General features: G+C 49.6%; 1 protein-coding gene across 4 annotated transcripts in view; it reads right to left on the reverse strand.

The window, feature by feature from the left end:
* GNG7 (G protein subunit gamma 7) overlaps positions 1 to 13,729 on the reverse strand; it is an 80,577-nt gene that overhangs the window by 17,085 nt on the left and 49,763 nt on the right. Inside the window, exon 4 of one of the 4 annotated variants that reach the window (XM_075077215.1) lies at positions 12,390 to 12,530. The exons of the other annotated variants lie outside the window; for them this stretch is intronic. Within the exon in view, the coding sequence (XP_074933316.1) occupies positions 12,464 to 12,530 (67 nt within the window). The 3' untranslated portion in view covers positions 12,390 to 12,463. Of the gene's footprint in view, positions 1 to 12,389; positions 12,531 to 13,729 lie in introns of those variants that run through there. 4 annotated transcript variants of the gene reach the window in all.

The raw sequence follows: 13,729 nt of genomic DNA on the forward strand, positions 1-13,729 counted from the left end.
GACAGGGAGTACGGTGCCGGTGCCCTAGCGAGTTTCTGCCCAAATTTCGGCGGAGGCTTCGCAAGCAGCACGGCTGTTGGAAGAGGAGGCTGGTGCGGCCGCTTGCTGCTCCTCCTGGATATCCGTGCCACGCAGTTACAGCAACTAGCATGTAGTACAGCTGTAGGAGAGGGGCACGTCTCTGGTGCAGCTCTGCCTTTACCGGGTCCATTAATTGCCTAAGTGTTTTGTCTCTTGAACTGCTCTAGTTTCAAACTGGCCAAGGATTTTGGAAGGAGAGAGCATCCCTAGAGCCATGTAGCTCCATTTCCTTCCCATTAAAGGAAACGATTACCTGGCTGAAAGAGCGTGAAATCCTGCAGGACACATCTGCCAGCTAAGCTGCAGAACATTCAAGAGACTGTGTTTCCAGGGTAGCCTAAAACCCCCACGCAGTTAACTCCCGCTGTTGTCTAAGGTCTGGCTTTAAACTCCCCCTTCTCTCCAATTTATCTGCAGCAGTTTTGATGCCAGCTGGGTGGAGACCACTGGCAGGACTGCCAACGGCAATTACACATGGTCACCACCCCGGTGCTGCAGACCATGTACCCTGAGTCACCGCAGCACATTCCAACCTTATTTTTAGACCATGCATTAAAAAAAAACCAAACAAACAAAAATATTGAGTGCAAAGGTATTTACATCAGTCGTTACCTGGAGCCATTGCCCGGAGGCTGCAACACAACCAGCCGGGCACCAGGTTTGAAATGCAAAGCCAGATGCACTTTCAGGTTTTCCCTTGGCTCGCGTGTGCTGGAGCTGCAGATGCATTCGTGGTGCACAGGGGAACCGGCTGCAAGAGCCACCACGCCAGCTTGCCCACCTGAGGCCGAGCAGCCGGTTCCCTGGAGGGGTCTGGCTATCCTCTTGAAGGTCTGGAGCCGCCGCTGGGCTCGTGTGCTAGTCCACGGTACAATACGGATGGCCAGATACATAATAAACACTCCACCATATAATTTAAACCAGGAATCAAAGCTGGGCTTTAGTCAAGGTGCTTAAGGGCTGTTATGGGTTGAGGGTAGTAAATAAATGAGAACTTGCGCTGCAAAGTCTGCTCTGTCCTCATCCTTCCTGCATTTCTGGTCAGTGCAGTTACAGATAAAGTACAGAGGGGAAAACCAGATCACCGCACGCAAGCAGCGAGCCCTCGCAGCTTCCACAGGAGCGCTGCTATGAGAATCAGGCCACAAAATGTCATGGTAGCTACTCGTTCTCCGCGTGCTTCAGAGCAGCTGTGAGACTCGGAGCTCTCAGCCAGCACTAGCAGCAGTTATTTAGGAAGGATGGATGAGCAGAAAAGCAGAACAAGCTCCAGCACCGGTTTCAGTCACCAGCCCAGGTGCAATCTGTGCACGAGCAGCTCCAGTGCTGCTGCAGAAGTCACCGACCACCACTTCTGCAGGGGGAAAACTGCTCGCTCTGGCAGGAGCTGGTGCTGCACCCCAAAACCTCTCACCCCCCCAGCCCCATGCAGCACTACAGGCTCTCGCTTTGAATCTGCTCCTTTCCAGTCACCTGCAATTTCCTCTCCTCCTCTCAGAGCCGGAGATGACTAAGCCATGTAAGTGCCATCCCTCTGCTTGCAGAAACCATCGCAAGAGCTCACGAGCCCCCCCCACCCCCCGAATCTCCTCCCCAGCATGAATGCCTTCTCTTCAGACGGGTGGATGGGAGACCTTCCTCCCTGCTCTTCAAAATCAGGTCGTAAATTCCTGTATTTCAAGGACCATTTAAAATCTGCTGCTCCACAACTGTCTCAGCAAAACGTTAATCACTTCTGTGAAGATTTTTAAACTTGAGGACATTTATGATCTTTTAAGTAAATACACGCTCTTCAAACACCTTCATGAATGCAAGCTAACAGATTTTGAGATCTTACCCAAAGGAAAGGATGAAAGGAGGAGTACTTCACACAGAGCGGTGAAATGAAGGCTGTTTTTGCAGCCTGGCATGTTGAAAATTGCCCGCTGTCAAGTCCTGGAATATTTGTGCTTTGCTTAAGCAATGCTCAAGTGCAGGTGGTGTCACAGGCGAAACCCCCCACCCAGGCACCCGTGCTCTCCTTCCAAAAAGGGACTATGAGGAGTAACACTGATGTTTTAAAAACCCCTCTGGCTTTAATAATAGCAGAACTATAAATGCATTGATCTGTCCCCGCAGCTCCTGCAAGGGAATCACAGAGCTTTGCTCTAGCCTTCCAGCAGCAAACCCACGACTCCAAACCCCAATCACCCCGCTCCGTAAGAAGGAAGAGTTCTTCTTCACGATTTTGCTATTAAGTAGTTCTTTTTCATGTGCAATCGTTTTGGAAGTGATTAGGATAAGTTTTCAGGTCCTTGAGGCCAGGGATTGCCCTGGCTATAGACACAGTTCAACTCAGGCTCGTGTCTTCAATTACGGCCTGACAAGAGGTACCGGCTTACTGATTTTAGTGGTCTGACTGAGAACTAAATATGTATATCCTGGCTAGACCACTGTGGAGCTTGTCCTTGCCTGGGAGGGCCCGATAGCAGCTCCCCATTCAACAGGAGGGTATAAAGACTAAGCAGGAAGCTGGGCTGTGTCGTGGCACAGGAGTATTAAGTTATAGGAGGAGATAAAAGAAAGGGAAGTTTAGGCTGAGTATCACAGAGCTTCCTGAGAATTTCCCAGAGCTCCCGAGATCTGAGCTGGGAAACACTGTGAGCATCAGCACTCAAGATGCTTAAAGGAGGCAGGGGAAGTTTTAAGCATGGTACAGCGTGTCATTCCCTTCTTTAGTGATCGGACAAAGGCTCTTCCAGCTGCACCACGAGGTGCATGAATTTATTGGCCTCATGTGCAAAAGTTACTTCATCATGAGATCAGTAGATTTTACAGCATCAGCCATGACACAGCCAAGCGAGCAGCCTGCAGCCAGCCTGGCGGTTCCCTCTGCTGTGCAACTCCTTGGGTGCTGAGTGGGTGGAAAGGTTTTGAAATGACTTTTGAGTTTTCTACAGATAAGCAAATGCCCAAAGAGGGAGAACCCTCTGACTAAACCAGCCACATGCATCTACCCCCAAACCCAAAAGGCAATACCAGCTTAGATACCACGCAGATGCGATGCTCTCATCTTCCGCTGCAAGCAGAGGAACAGGCAGACGTACCTGGACCTGCACACCAAAACTTGAACAGACAGTGCAAGGGAGAATGACTGCCAGGCACCCAAAAAGCGCAGCGGCACAAAACCCACCCTGTTTCAAAGCGGAGACCCTTCGGTCACTAGTATTTGCATCCACACAACCTCCTCCAGACACCACCTTTACCGCTGCCTGCTCTCGAGCTGCTCGGTGCAGTTTACCAGCAAGCCTCCGCTTTCCACCTGGGAGACCCAAAACCAGGCTATGCTGGAAATGGCAAAAGGAGACGCCAAACTCTTTTATAAGGGCAAAAGAAAGAGAACAGAGACGAGGGCATGGGTCTAAGTCAGCTGGCAGAGCTGCTGTGTTTTGGTGGAGAAAGCAGCGGAGAATTCCCCCGTCAGTAACGCACGGCTATTAAAAGAAACAAGTCCCTGCCATCTCGACACTCTCACGTCACCGTAATGCCCAGATAAAATGCCGTCCCTTAAAAGTTATCTTATCACAGGAGTCTCTTTCCTGAGACTCCTGAACAGCCAATATTTTCCTGTGCCACACGAGCATTCAGACAAATGCAAAGCCACCCCTCTGCTTGCAATCTGTGGGCAGAAAGCTTTGGCTTTTTATCATCTCAACCTTATTTTGCTTCTCCCCGAAATAGGATCACATGTTTAGCAAGAAAGTTAGCCACTTGGAATTTAAAGAAGATTACAACAAAACCCTAAAATAAGAATTCAAGGCAAATACTGTGAGGACTCGCCTTTATTAGGAGCATTGTGCCAATTATAGCCCCTATTCACTAGAAGATACTGGGACTTTTGCAGGGCTTCGGAGAGCGGTTGTGCTGAGCAAGCCCGGCAGCGCGTGTTTATTGAACTTCACACAGCTCTGCGTGCAGGGGATGGAAAGGGCAAGGAGTTTGGTTTCAAGTAACTTCAAGTTTTCATTGTGGAGAGAGCGTTTGGTGGGAATTACATCAGAACCACAAGTTACAATATACTCATTGTACGGCTCGGCATAGCTTGCTCAACGCTTCTTGGGAAGATAGGGAGCTGGTAAATAATCGGGGTAACATAGCTGTTACGAACCTTCCCACCATCACATGCCCCTCAGCTACCTTTTTTTGTGTGCTATGGAAAAAGAAACGGGGTTTGTTCATTGCACTGACTGCAGCTATTATACCTGCCTGCGTTCAAAGAGCGTTTCGAAGCAGCTAAAGAGAGCCATGCGAGCCCTGTTAAGGCAAACAGCCGATGACCCGTTTCCCTGTTCTCAGGCGGTCTGCAGCGACACTTTCAGCCGGGTATCCTGCCCCAGCAGGATCAAGCTCAAATAACCAGATGAGCAATCCCTCGAGCTGCCGCCGAGGGTGTTTCCCCCTGGAACCAGCACTGACCCAACGCCGCAGTTACAGTCAGCGGGGAGGCGGCACAGAGAGACCAGACATCTGATCCCACACATGTCTGAATAACCCTGGAAGCCGAATTCACTGTAATTTAACCTTTTATGACTTTTATACGCACACAGAGAGACCTTTCGGTGCTATTCTGCAGACCAAACCGAAGGCAGCGTGGTCTGAAGCCATCCTGATTACCCCGGTGTCAGTGCAGAGATGGCAATCTGGGAGGCTTGGATGAGGTCATCCGATGGTTGAGGACAAGATACCCCACGCTGAGGGACTCCATCCGCTCTGGCGTCACTCTTACTTGTTGACCTTCGGACCAGAATTCAAGGCTGATTTATTTGTCTAGGCTTTTGCCTGCACTGAAGCCGAGGAGTTCGGGGCGAAGTCTCCCCCTTCAGCCCACTTTCTGCAATGTCAAAAATCAAACAGATAAGCAGCGCGGGCTCCCTGTAAGGCTACGGGGATTAATCCCCCCCAGCCTATGGTGGGAGCCGTGCTAGCCGCCCCACAGATTCTTCTCTGCTGGATTCGGTTTCATTCTAGTGTCTGCACACGGGGAGTATTTGCAACCATCAAGCTTGGGAAAAAACAAAAAGCCTGAGGTTATGGCAAAAATATTTACTTAAAAATTAAATACCTTCTGTTCAAGTGCAGGAAGATAAGCGACCCTCTCTGCGGGGCTGCTCTCCAGCCAAGCCTCACAGAACTGGGAAGCAGCTGATGCTGAGCAAACAAGAAAAACGCTGACTAGCTCGCTGATGAGCTTGGTGTAGCACAGAGCCATGAAGAAACCTCTTTAGGAACAGGAGCCAAGAGCGTTTCAGCTTCTTTTGTGTGACTTAAGAGGCTGACACAGGGCTGGCTACAGCACACCTAAACCAGCTTCCAAAGAAAGCGTATAAATCACAGTGTATTTTTGGCTGTCAGAGCGTTGCTTTGCACTTTGTATGTTCAGAAAGCCTTTCTGAAGCCACGTTATCAAGACCAGAGCATTTGCAATACTTGGCTCCTGCTGATGGCGCTTGCCACCGTCAGCAGTGACTAAAAGGTTGGCCCTTTTAGGGTGTTCACATAATCACTGCATGTAGAAGTTTTGCTTTTTTGTTTTCAGGCTGCCCCACCTCAAAACATCGTGATATCTTCACCTTACGTGACAACAGGAATGGTCTAAATGGTAACGCTGGGAACCGCTCGCGCTGTTCTGCGGTGCACGGGGAAGAGCCCACATCCCAGCCGACTAGAAGAGAATCGCGTACCTCTGTGCTGAATTCCTGGTTGCTCTATCAGCTAGGTGTCCCACAGCACCCACACAACAATCCCCTAGAGGCCTTGAAAGCACATTTCTTAGCAGAGCTCTCAGCACATTTCAACTAGCAGAGCTTGAAACACTGACTGGCGTTCGCTTTACTCTGTCAGAAACACAGAAGAGCTGGTTTTCCAGGTTCATAGATGAGATCTTTAGCGTGAGTGGCTCTCAAGACTCTTTACCCTTACTTCAAACCGCAATTATTTCCAAGGAATAGCCACGTGGAAACCTCGTTACTCAGTGCATCTGCTCTGGACACGTCTGGGTCACACCTGCTTGCTTTGCCATCAAAGTTTTTCTGCTGTTGGTTTTGCAAATGCTTTCTACTTCTGCAGCGAAGAGCCTCCAAAGCTGTGGGTGAGGTTACTCATTGCAAAGACTCTTAGGGGTGAGGGTGTGAGCAGCAAAATAAGCACGGTATAGCTTTAAAATCCTGATTTCAGTTTATAGCAGTTGCATCTTGAGTCAGTGAAGACATCAGACGCACCCGTATCTGCAGTGAGAGCTTGTAACGCCTTTCCAATCGACATGAGACTCGAGTACGAAATGCTCACTCGCTGCTTTTCCTACGGAGTCATCCGAAAGATGCAAACGAAGCCGTACACAGTGCTGGGAGCGGAGCAGCAGGGCTTTCAAGGGAAAGAGACTGAAAGCAAAAAAATCTCTGTAGGCATAATGGTGCCATCAGTGAACCAAGGCAACCGTGCCCTGCAAAACAGCGCCTAGACAGGCTGTTGCTGAAGTAAGTTCAATATTGCAACACAGATTAAGTAACGCATTGACTCGACAGCCACGGGCAATATGTCCAGACATCGACTATGGACCTCAAGCAGCGAGAAGAGAGCAGGGTCCGCTAACCTAACCCCTGAGAGTCCTTCAGCGACCTTGAGTGGAAACAAACACGATCCCTGTCCGTGTTAGTATCCCGCACGCTGACAGAGAGCTACCTGCAGCTACGAGCGAGGAGGGAAGCGATTCAGGATGGAATTAAGCAACACGTACGATCGTGCAATCGCTGGGACGCCGAGCACGCCGCTAGGCTGAGCTAAAGCCAACAGGCGCATCCTTGTAGCACGTGCGGAGGACTCGCCTCGAGTACCGGGCCGCTGCATTACCGGTACTGATCAGCCAAGCCGAGCATCGCGACTCTGTCCAGCACCAGCCACAGCTGCAATGCTCCAGGGTTTGAGCTGGTCATGCCTGGGTATGTGCTGCACGAAATACCTTCCTTGTTTTGCTAATAGAAACCCGAAATGCTCTGACCCCACCCAGTAATTAGCACCCTATTGCTAACTAAGCCTCAGAAACCCAAAGTGAGAATCTTTTTCATAAGTGAGGAACCTCATCTACACTGGGAAAATTCAGACCCATTATTCCACACCGGTACTTCTGAAAAAAATCTCCCCCTATAGCTCAGAGTTAAGCAAAAACTCAAACTCTTAACTACGTGCTTCAGAAATAATTAACGGCTCGAGGCATCCTGAAGCCGGGCTGGTGTGACCTTGCCTGTGAGCTGAACCGCTCAGGGATGCTCATTCGCTGCCAGACTGCAGAAGGGACTCCTTCGCATGTGGGGGCCAGCTCCTTCTCATCTCACTGGAAATGTGCGTGACCTTTTGCAGCAGAGGCATCACATGAGCGTAAATACTCCTGCTTTCTTCATGCACCCGATAAAACACGCTGATACAACAGCAGTCCTGTGACTTTCTCTAGTCATCTTGTTTTCATTACTGATGTAGCTACAGAGGGCAAAAATGATGCTCAGGAGAAACTCACAATAGGTCAGCAGAGCTGGGGGGTCCTCCTCCCTCCCTAAGTCAGCTGCAGGCAAGCACAGCCGAGGAGGCTCGCTTCCAAACGCGGATGAGGACACAGCTTGATCAGCCCGATGACTACTTTTGCACTTGTTTCAACCACCGAAGTAATTACCCTAAAAGAAAAGGCCAGTATCTCCATGTGACTGCAGCGTCTGTGAGGCTGTTTTTCTGCAAACCCGGGTCTTTTGGTAATACTGATGACTGCAACATCATGTGAGGGTTTGCAACAAGGAGCAACTCCTACAGCGGGGCTGGAATCTGCTGGGCAGACAGGGAGAGGAAGCAGAAGGTCGTTTTCTTTTGTCTCTCTTACAGGAAGAGAAGTCACGTTGGGCTGGCAGCCGTTCAGCTCTGAGCTCAGGGCTGGGACTGGGAACTGCCAGGGAAAGGCTGGGGCTGGAAATAAGGCAGAGAGGCTAAAAAAGGAACTTACACATCGTGTGAAAGGGTTGTACCAGAAAGCACGTGAGGGATCTGCCTTCAGGTAACGGGCAACCTTTGGCTCGCTGACTACTCTCACAGGGCTGATGCTTATATTTAGAAAATCAGCTACTACAGGGTAGAAAAAACAGAGATATGTAAAACATTCGGACTTCCCTGAATTCACAGCATTAAGCAATTGCTGTCATGCAGGTGCCGTCCTTCCCTGCTTGCACTGCACATACCTCCGAGTCCCAGGGGACTGCAACGTCACCCCTCTACCGAAATTCTAAGAATGCCCCAATGGCACTTTTTGCACCCGGTTTTTATTCACACGCTGGACAAGGAGCACAGTTCTGCCGTTGCTTTAGCCCCCCGTTCCTGTATGAACTTGCCAAATGAAAAGAAAAAAGTCCTTATGTGCCTGGCCGCTAACTTGAGCCTGAAAAAATGAGAAGGGCGAAAGGTTTCCTTTTGCGCAACGGCAATGCAAATACTGGCATCTGGAGAAGGGTCGGTACCGGCAGCATCTGCTCCGTCACAGACCTCAGCGGTGCCACGGGCTGCAGGGCCTGAAACTGCACGTTATCACAGAAATGCAGGTATTTCCTTCTAGTTGTGTGTTTAAACAGGAAAACGCAGGACACTAAGACTATTTTGAATAACTTGTCAAAATTAGCCTCTAACCCAGGTGGTCTACTTCAACTGTAAACAGATTTTGAGGCAAAACATACCACTGAACTAAAAAAAATCTCTGGCCCGATACAAATCTGATTCAAGAAACAGATTTCCATGGATGCTTAGCCAAAACCTGACAAGCCTCCTGCCTTTCCTGGGCACCGTGAGCCCCTCCAGCCGCGCGTGCCGGGCACTGGGGGTGCCGGAGCAGGCACCTGACGGCGTCTCGGCATCGCGCCGCCGGCCAGAGCGGGTCCCACGGCCGTGAGCCGGTCGGCAGCGAGCTCAGCCCGGCGGCTCCTGCGGAGGGAAGAGCCTGTCTCCGGGGGAACAGCCCTTCGCACAGGCAGAACTCGCCAGCTCCTGAAACGCTCGCTCTTATCTGTACACGGACTTAGTGCGAATAACCCTGACGTGCGTCCACTTTTAATCCCGAGCAAGAACGCTTTGTTCCTGTTTGCTTAGTCTGTATTTGAGAAGCATGTTTGGGGGGCAAAGAGATGGTCAAAACATCTTGTAGCCAGTGCAAAAACAGGTTAAAAATTACCTTCTCTAGCTGTTTGGGGCTTCTTGCTTTAATTTCTTTTTAAACTGTTAGACAGTTTAGACAGTAAGGGCTCCTAAAACATTCCCATTCAAGTTAGACCAGATGAGCCTAAATAATCAGTGAGAGATTTACACAACCCTTATGCTAAAAGCAACTAGAAGATCTCACACCATCAATCATTTGTGGGAGTGATGACTGACAGTGACGGCAATTAAGAAAAAGGAGCAGTCAGCCCAGTCTTCCCCTTTAAATCTAGAAAAAAATGCCCGACTACAGCTGGGTTTAGTTAAAACCAGAATAAGGCACTTCTATTCCAGAGCAGGACTATCTCCAGATGGGGACAGGTACCGGCACAGGCGTAGCCTGCGAGTCCACACACTCCTCAGCAGCAGCAGCTTCTCGGGCAGACGAGGCCTCGGGCTTTGCCTACCCACCCCGAGATGTGCCAGACAATTACATCTCACTCCCTTTAAAGCAAGTTTACATAACAGGGACAGAAGAGCTTTTAAACGTGGTCCAAAAAAACACGTATGCTGAAAAGATATTAAAAGAGGCACCAAATTTAGATCCTGCTTTGCCTAACAAGTGAAGAGCTTGAACAAACATAATTATCCCAGTGAAAGAGAAAAAAATTACACCTTCTTTACTTTTGGTGCCATCATCCCAAGTTGAAATAAAACCCACTGCAGCAGCCTGGCCCTTGGCTTACAGCATCACCACCTCCATCTCGCTGGCAATGCTGAGGCTTTGCACCAGGACCAGCTCCCCTGGTTTCAAAACAGATTGAATCAAACTGGTACATGATCAACCCAAAGTTCATCTCCAGAGAGCGGAGACAGCCTGAGGCTGGAAGAGCGACCAGAGCTGCTCTTTGTGGACAGCTGTGTCAAGAAATAAAAACTTAATCCAATATCACTTATTGATTTTTTCCAAGAAAAAACGGCCTCGGATGGCCACAACACATCCATACCGTTTTCCACCACTACTGGAATATTCCTACAGAAACGGAAGAACTAACATAAACGTTCAACACAAAGTGATCAAGAAAGTCCTATTTAGCACGTGCAGCCTCTGCACAACGACGAAACCAAGCGATCTCACAGTCTGTCACACCGGACGCGCGGTGAGCTCCGCCGCCGTGCCGTGCAGGTGGCTGCCTTGCACGCTCAGCGGTGCCGACGGGCACCGGGTCTGGCTGGGGAAACTGGGAACCTGCGAGCGCCGGGTTCATCCAAACCCGGCCACGCTGGCACTGGCGGGGGGGGTCTGGCGCAGATTGGAGACGACGGACGCGACGATGAACGCCGACGGCAGCGGTGACGCTTGCCAGGACAGGAAGGTATTTGTGCGGTGGGCAGAGCCCGTGCCCACGGCGCAGGCAGCGAGGGACGGGCAGATAAGGGAGAGCAGCGGCACTGCAAGGACGGGGCATTTTTCACATAGCCAGCATTCCTAGGGGAGGCCGTCGCTGCAGAAATCCCTCGTCTTGGTTAATAAAAACATGTAAAAGGGAGAAAAAAAAAGAACTGAGCTTATTTAGCCACACAGCAAATACAAAACGTAACTCACTCCGCAGCCTTGCCTGCTGTTCTGAGACCCTGGATGGGACTGCACTGTATTTTTTAAGGTAAAAAAAGTTGTTACACAGATGTCTGCTCATGGGCGCCCTGCCCTCCCCACACCCCAGCACATCTGCTCACATCTCATGTAGTTTATATCATGCTCGTATATTTTGAAAGGTCTTGTTTATAAGCTTCATCTCTAAATACCCAAAACAGAGTTGAAAGCTGGAGGAAAACTGGAAAACCGTAACCTTTGCAGAGGCAAGTTATCCCAAACTGGAACAAATGACAGGCACCGATACAGGAACCAACGTGATTTTCTGGCTGCCCATTTTATTGCATTCAGCAGTAGGGGACAGGCAACAGGAAATTCATATCCCATGATAAGCTCACTTACAGAGGGATTAGTGGAATTTTACCAGTTTTCTAAGTCATTTACACAAATACACGAACCACCATGCTGGCATTGCTTGTCAAACATCACGCAGCTCGTCGGCCCCGGCACAGCAGCAGCACAAGGGAGCTGAAAACTCTGGCCCTTAACTGCAGATGTTTCAAAGGGCTTGGCTTTCACCTCGCAGCTGCAGAAACCTTTTCAGCACACCGCTGTACCTCTGCACGAAAAAATTAAGAGCTCGTGCTAAGACCTAACTCACAACAAACAAAGCAGAGCACACCCTCGCACTCGTCGCTGGCATCCCCCCGCCCCGAAAGAGGCAGCGGATTGAGATGCCTGATGTTAGGACCACTGATATTAAGTCTCGCAGAAAGATTTCTATTGACCTTCGCGTTTGCAAAAACCCTTTTACCTTTAAAACGATCCAGAAGCCAAGTCAGCCTAGCTGCGCGCCCTTAAATCCCAAGCTGCATTCCTACAATTTAATGCTAACTGCATTTAAATGGACAACCAATATTTCTATTCTGCTAGAAAAAAATGTGCCGCCTGCCCGGCTGTGCTACTACTGACAAAGTAGGAAGGCCACTTTCATCACCGAAACGCTGCCTTTTAGTGACCAAACCTGGATAAAGATCCCAGAAGAGACTCGCCCGAGGTGTGCAGGCCTGGCATTGTAATGCATAAAGCACAGTTGTTAATCCCTGGCTAATTAACGTCTTCATTCAGCCGCTGAAGGTATGAGGAGCACATTACCAGCGCATTTAAGAGTTACAGATTACATACGCACGCCCTTGGTGCCACACACCGTCAGCTTTTACAGCTGATCCTATTTCCCCTCCTTGCCCATTCCAATAGGGTTTAGTCCAGTATTTCTTGCTCAGGCACTACGCATTAATTTCAAAAATACAATAAAATGAGTCAGGCTGTATTTTTCATCTTAATCCCCGCTCTATTAAGGTTAGCAGTAATACACACAAGCTGCTTAAAAACCTCTGGACTTAAGTCCCAACCATAAAACTCCGGGCTACACGTTCAACTCTTGGCTCGTCAAGAGCTAGACACCGAACGAGATGAGGGTCACGTATTGTACAATGTAGAAAGAAAAAGCACAAAACCAGCCACTTAAACGCAAGTTTTATTTCTTCAAAAAATCTAACCGCGAGTCCTGTTTGCAGCGCTGAAGGCAGGCAGCTACGGGGATGGGTCAGGCTCTGCCAGCAACACGAGATCAAGCCTCCAGAGGACTATTGTCAAGCTTCTGAAAGAAAGGGGTGAAACAAAACAAAAATATTTGTAAAACGTAATGGGATTTTTTTCCACCACCACTGGAGAATGTTTTTCAGGCAGTTAGCAAGCACCACTTCAAAGAATAAGAAAGCATGTGGTTTCTGCACAGCTTTGTACTTTAATATTAAACACAAGAATAAAGCCGGGCTCAGTGAGGCAGCCAGGCAACCGTCACTTTGATGCAGGAGAAAGTACGTCAATCGGCTGCATCACTGCAGCGGCTCTGGGGTCGGGGAACCCTCCCACAGCATCTCCCTGCCCACGCAGCGAGCACCATGTACCGCTCCCCGCCGCAGCGCCGCGGGCTCGGCGAGAGGAGGGGGAGGAAGGCGAAAAAACACAAGACATCGCTTTTCACTCCAGCAAAAGGACAAAGCTGAGTCAGACGCTAACTCACAGGCGACTTTTTGTAAGGTGTGGAGGTAACGCTGCAAAGGCTGGAGCCGTCCCACGGCAGGGCTGGGAGGAGGCGCACGCCGCCGGGCTGCTCCCCATTCTGCTGCCAGCCAGAGGGACGAAGGACGTCCCTGCAAGAGCTTGAGGCGGGGATGCAAACAACCTCATTTCACCTCTCTCAAAGACCCTTAGCAAGAGGTGGTCCCTACACAGCAATTCTCCTGCTCTTGCTCAGGTATCATAAAAAAAAAAGTCAGAATAAGCCAGGCAAAGCACGTTTACAGCAATCGGGTTTGTGCTGCAACACACCGGACTTTCATGCAATTTCATTTTAATACAGGACCATTAACTACATGTTATGGGCTTGTTTTGCAACTGGCTCCTGACTGTCTGCAGAGCTTAATTTAGACATATGAAAAAGACAGGTCTTAACTAAGCAAGGAGTGCAATTTCTAGCAGCCCTGTTTTGCTCTGAAAGCTAATTGTCAATTCCTCAGATTCCAAATCGTTAAAAACTGGACTTTGGGCTCACTCCCCACTGTTTAACCTGTTCAAGTCTGGCACTAACCACAATCCAAAAGGACCCAGACCTAAAGCTTATTGCACTAGGGCTCTGCAAGCCGATTTCTCCTCTTTTCTGAGCAGGTTTTCAAGTCCCTGCAGCAAGTTACCGCGGGGCACAGCGGGACAGCAGCTCTCCAAAGCATAAACTGTCAACTAACTCCATCAGCACCTTGCCCAATGGGAACCCGACTCGACCCGCCTACAGATGCT

The sequence above is a fragment of the Phalacrocorax aristotelis genome, chromosome W, assembly GCF_949628215.1.
Source record: "Phalacrocorax aristotelis chromosome W, bGulAri2.1, whole genome shotgun sequence".
In the NCBI taxonomy this organism is placed as follows: Eukaryota; Metazoa; Chordata; class Aves; order Suliformes; family Phalacrocoracidae; genus Phalacrocorax; species Phalacrocorax aristotelis.